Source organism: Culex pipiens, chromosome 1 (genome assembly GCF_016801865.2).
Source record: "Culex pipiens pallens isolate TS chromosome 1, TS_CPP_V2, whole genome shotgun sequence".
NCBI lineage: Eukaryota > Metazoa > Arthropoda > Insecta > Diptera > Culicidae > Culex > Culex pipiens.
In genome coordinates this window covers 49,615,726-49,621,457 of record NC_068937.1, presented here as the reverse complement: position 1 = coordinate 49,621,457, position 5,732 = coordinate 49,615,726, and the positions used below count along the sequence as shown (strand labels likewise).

The 5,732-nt window shown below is 38.9% G+C and overlaps 1 protein-coding gene across 1 annotated transcript; it reads left to right on the top strand.

The window, feature by feature from the left end:
* Nucleotides 1–618: 618 nt before the first annotated feature.
* On the top strand, nt 619–1,838 carry LOC120419687 (glycine, alanine and asparagine-rich protein-like). The gene is made up of 3 exons (XM_039582473.2): nt 619–801; nt 878–1,503; nt 1,558–1,838. Exons 1-3 carry the CDS (start codon nt 787–789, stop codon nt 1,823–1,825), a joined length of 909 nt encoding a protein of 302 aa, XP_039438407.1. The 5' UTR covers nt 619–786; the 3' UTR covers nt 1,826–1,838.
* Nucleotides 1,839–5,732: the final 3,894 nt, after the last annotated feature.

Sequence of the window (5,732 nt, the reverse complement as noted above, 5' to 3'; positions counted from 1 at the left end):
TAGAAGAAAACAAAAGTAGAAAAAAACAAAACTAGAAGACTAGAATAGAGACAAGACTTTTTTGAGGTAGAATTTTGAACCCGGATAAAAGAGAAACTATTTAGAAGACTAGAGGAAAACAAAAAGTAGAAGAAAACAAAAGTTGAAGAAAACAAAAATAGAAGAGAACAAAAGTAGATGAAAACAAACGTAGAAGAAAACAAAAGTAGAAGAAAACAAAAGTAGAAGAAACAAAAGTCGAAGAAATCAAAAGTAGAAGAAAACAAAAGAAAACAAAAGTAAAAGAAAACAAATGTAGAAGAAAACAAAAGTGGAAGAAAACAAAACTAGAAGACTAGAATAGAGACAAGACTTTTTTGAAGGTAGAATTTCGAACCCGGATAAGAGAGAAACAATTTAAAGGGTAAATCATACCAAAGTGACTAATGATCATAATGTTCACTAAAGATCATCCCGATGGTGACATTTCTGGATCTGATTATCACGCGGAAGATGTCATCTAGTCAGATCACCCGCATCGCTAATAAAACCAATAATGATTCACATTTAGTCTCACCTTTTGGTGGGTGATCTTCAGATTTGAAAGACAATAGACAAATTCGCTCCAAGATCGAAAAGTTGAGTTAGGTTAGTAGTTGGTAGCGCGTCTTCAAACTAGTGGAAGAACAAGTTTTGGCGCCAAAAATGCCCACCACCCTCGTAGACTTGTTGGTATATAAAAAGCGAAAGTGTTATCTCATCGTCACTTGAGTTCGTTTCTTCGATCTAGGAGCAGCAACATCTACAATGCGTGCCTTCGTGGTAGGTGTCCTCGACCCAGAAGTGTGATCCTCTTTTGAAAGATTCGTAAAAATCAGCGTCTCGTGTCTTCTTCCAGCTATTCTCTGCCTGTTTGGCGATCGTGTCTGCCGACATCGGGCTGAAGCTGCGGAAGGCTGCCGCGGCCAATGCTGCCGGAGTGACCAGCTACGATCAGCAGGATGGCAGTACCAACTTCCAATCGCTGAGCGCTGAAGGATTCAGTGGAGCCGTTTCAACGGGAGCTGCCGCAGCCGGAGATTCGCAGTACGACTTTGGATATCAGGCTGGTCTGGCCGCTGCTTCCGCTAGCTCTGGAGCTGCAACCCGTTTCGGAGGAGCCAGCGCCACGGCGTCTGCCGATGTCAAGTACTTCGTCAAGCCGGAAATTGTGAAGAAGCACTTCTACTACCACGTCGCTCCGGAAGCGGAAGCTGGCGCTGAGCCAGAGGCTCGCGTTGAGATCCAGCCGCAGACCCACTACAAGGTGCTGTTCATCAAGACCCCGTCCGCTGCGGCCGCAGCCGCTGCCCGTGCCGCCGCTCGTACCCGTACCCAGGAGAAGACCATCGTGTACGTGCTCGTGAAGAACTCCGAGGCGGAGGGCAAGGCCGCTGCCGATGCCACTGTCGACACCTACGCCAGTGCCAAGCCCGAGGTCTACTTCATCAAGTACAACGGAGCCAGTGCCGCCGCCCAGGCCGGGTAAGCTTGAATCTTAGTTTAGCAAACTTTACCTAACCTCAATCCTTCACACAGAGCCTCTGCTGCTGCTGGAGCTAGTTCTGGAGCCTTCGGAGGTGCTGGCGCAGGTTCCTTGTCGGCTGATTTTGCAGGAGCTTCTGCCGCATCGGTTGGCGATGCTGGGCACAATGCTGGAGCTGCCGCTGCTGCAGCCGTTTCCGCCGTTGCCGCAGCTGCTACTGCTTCCGGTTTGGGTGCGTTTGATGGATTCGAAACGGAGGATTCCTTCGGGAGCACCCCGTCCGGGTTCGGAAGCACCACCGTGAATTCGTTGGACTTTTAGACAAAGCGACAAGCAGACGTGCATCGGCACTCAATAGCACTTCACTACATTTTGAGATGATGCCCTAAGCAAACCGGCAGAGTGAATCTTTGCTCACTGTGCAACACATCAAACTTTAGTTCGATGTCTATATTTATCGTTTTCCACTATACAATGTGCATTACCAACAAAATAATAGTAATTTCAAATCAAAAAAAAATCAAATCAAATTATTCGCTCTACAGCATTGCCTTGGCGTTCTCGATTGCGACATACCTACTCGAAACTAGGTGTTCTTAGGCTTGATTGTTGAGGCAATTGCAAACCTCTTTTTACACCTTAGCTTCCATCCACCCCGGGATTCGAACTGACGACCTTTGGATTGTTAGTCCAACTGCCTACCAGCGACTCCACCGAGACAGGACCCAGGGAGACGACTCCTACACCTGGACTGAGCTAACGACCTAACCTTTTTTTTAGGTTAGTCCGGGGCCAACATTTACTTCCCGTCCGACGGAAGGCGTGATCAGACAAATCTCGTATCGAAAAATGCCACCGGGACCGTCTGGGATCGAACCCAGGCCGACTGGGTGAGAGGCAATCACGCTTACTCCTACACCACGGACCCGGTAATTTAAATAACACAAATATTTCAAGTTTTAAATGTGCTATTTAGCACTTAAATAGCACTTCATCGCTAAAACTGGCGAATAAGCGAAGATAAAGGTTTCGGTCGTTCAGTAACTTATAGTGCAATGAAAAAAACATACTTATTGTGTAAAACAAATCGATTAGGTGCCTTTACCAAGCCATGGCCTTAGAAAAACTGTCAAGTGCTATTGAGTGCCGATGCACGTCTGCCGACAAGACCAAAACAAAACCGGCCAAACGATTTTTAGGTACAAACTACTAAAACGAATAAAGACGACGCAGATGATCTTTTCGTTGAAACGTTGCGAGAGAGAAGGATGACTGCCAGTTGTTACGATAATAGGAATAAAGTGCAATGACCGATGCGCCAACTTTGTAACGCAATAAATTAAATAATATATAGTTAAAATAAAATTCTAACGGTATTTTATTTTTAAGATCCGCAAGCCATCTGAAATAGGAAAAGCATTTCCACGTTCCTAATTCGTAAGGAAGCATACAAGGTAAATTATCAAAGTTATCCAAAGATTTTTTTTGAGAATTAGGGTGGATCGTCGCTAAAAAACCCTTGCAAAAACCTCAAAAATAAATCGTCACTCATACTTGCATTGAATTTTGCATATGGCAACCTTGTTAAAAATGATGCAAAACCTTTTTTTTTTTCAAAATTCCTATAAAAATTTTTAAGCTGTTTAATATTTTTTCTGGCAGTACACATTTTTGATTTTTTTTTAATTATAAACTAAAAACTTCTACTGCATAGCCCTAATACAACTGCGCTCCAGAAACAACATTCTTCGGGTCAATACTAAACCAGTTTTCCCCAAATTTGCCACGGTCGTCTTTCGAAAAACGAAAATTGCACAAAATGCATATATTTCAGATATGGGAAATCCCAAGTCGAAAATAACCAAGGACAACTAGGGGAAAAGATTATATTTCCGTCTGCTCTTTAATGATACGTTACATTCACGTAAATGTGCAAAGTTTGTGAAGTCGTTTTCATCTTAAATCATGTTGACTGAAAGTGCGTAACATGTTTACAAACGATAATTTCCCAAAATGCGATGAAGTAAAGACTAACGAACCAACAAATTTACCTGATTTTCTCCTAGTTAATTGTGAAGTAAGAGGATGTGAAAATCACACTATTTGGCTAAGTTGAAGTGGCAAATCGAAGTTGTTGATGATTTCTTTGCAGGTGATAAACTATGAAGAGCAAGACGAGGACACTCGCAATGGGGACCTCTGATGCGAGGGGACTTTATGATAATGTTTGGTGGAAAGAGAGGGGCAGTGGAAGGAAGGGGCGGGCCAACTCTTGCACGACAATACTTGCACGGGCAAATTTAACAAAATGTTGGTTAATCTAAGTGAGTAATGGTTTAATTTTACACAACAATTTATCTATTGTGATTTTAATTAGAAAACTGAAACATAAAAAACCTTCGTGCTTCCCGAACAGACGGTAATAACTAAATTCATGCCATTTCAATAACAAATACTGTTAAAATAACAGAAAGTGTTATGGAATATTCTTGCAAAATCCATTCTTGCATAAGAGTTCAATAACAGTTTATGTTATCATAACAAAATTTGTTATCGGTCTGATATTGATAAAAAGACAGAACAACTTGAGAATAACATTTTTTGTTATGGAAGAATACCTCAAACTGTTATTGGGATGATCGGATTAGTTGTTAAAATAACAAAAAATAATAACAAAGATTTGTTCGAAGAATAACTAAAAATGTTATTAGTCTGTTATTACAATAACAATCCAATAACAAAAAAATCATAACGACGAATAACAAATCTTGTTATAAATAACATAAAATGTTATTGGCCTAGTATTTTCCAATATCAAAAAATGTTATTCCCGCGTTATTTCCGTCTGCTCGGGTTACGATGGATACAATTTTAATAAACCATTTTTTTCAGAATCATCAACCATAAAGTACATGGAAATGCATACACAAGATATCAAAATAAAAATTGAATGATGGGAAATGTCTAAAAAATAAAATTTATAAAAGATATACAAAAGAAGATATTAATATTTTAAAAATGCTGTTGAAAAAGACTGCTCAATAAACTGGTAAGTAAAACTCAAAATATTGTTTTCAGGAATCGGAGTACGTTGAATAAATTGAATCAAATGCAATGAAAGTGTGTTGCCAAAAATAGTTGTTAAATTAGTGCAAACTTGGTAAGTAGCATTATTAATATTTCTTGTAAATAATTACATTTATTTACGTTCCTTTTATCTTTTTAGAGCCGAAATATTATTTTTTATTAGATTAATAAAAAATTTCATATGTCTATTTGCAGCAAAAGGTTCGCTTTGGTGTAAATTCTGTGTCCAACCACACGAAAAATAACTAAACATGAGACCGTTGTAGATGATGACGACTTATCGGATGATTTCACAGTGATGGTAAGTGAATACAACACTTAATTGTATACAACATAATAAAAATTTAAGCTTAAAACTTGGTGAAAATTTTACTCGGTTTCTACTTTTAAGGAATTTACGAGAAATTAAACATGTTTATTAAAATTTGTAAAATGCTTTTTTATTATTATTTTTTTAACATTAATCAAACTTAACATGTTTTATAATAACAATTAAAAAAATACAAATAAGTACAAGTACAACAAATTAATTTGTGAGGCATTATTACAAAATTTACTGCAAATTCAATAAAAAAAATGCTAACAACAGCTACACTGATAGAAATCCTGTCCGAAAAACCGTCAACAAATTGTTTTAAAATCGATAACATCGATTTTTTTCGATTTCGTTTAAATGTTTTCAAAAATGAAAACATTTTCAACGATTTCGAAAACTTTTGTGTTCGAAAACGCAACTTTTTCCGTCTCACTTTTGCGAAGCGTAACTACTGTCAAAACGCAGCCTAATTCAAAACGTCAACCAAGCTCTCGTGACAGTTTGTTTATACAATGTTTTTTTTTTTTTTTTAGTGAAGTAACCGGAGAGCCGGAGAAGTTCCCGGTGGCCAGATTTTAACTGGTTCCGTTTCGACGGTGTTTTTAAAATGTGAAGTACTGTGCTAAATAAAAGCAGCAACAACTGCTAACACCGCCAACAAAGTCGTTCCGGCCAACCGGGTCGAGCTGAAAAGTGCTTTCGGAAGTGGAGAAAACACCTGTCCGGGGGAAGTGAAAGGTCAACCCGCACCGCCAGCGTCGATTCTGACAACAGTGATCGAAATTTTGGTTCAAAGCAAAAATAAACATCAAAATAATTTATCAT

Coding starts and splice junctions, on each gene's coding strand:
- LOC120419687 (XM_039582473.2), top strand. Junction 1,504..1,557: donor AGTGCCGCCGCCCAGGCCGG/GTAAGCTTGAAT, acceptor TCCTTCACACAG/AGCCTCTGCTGCTGCTGGAG.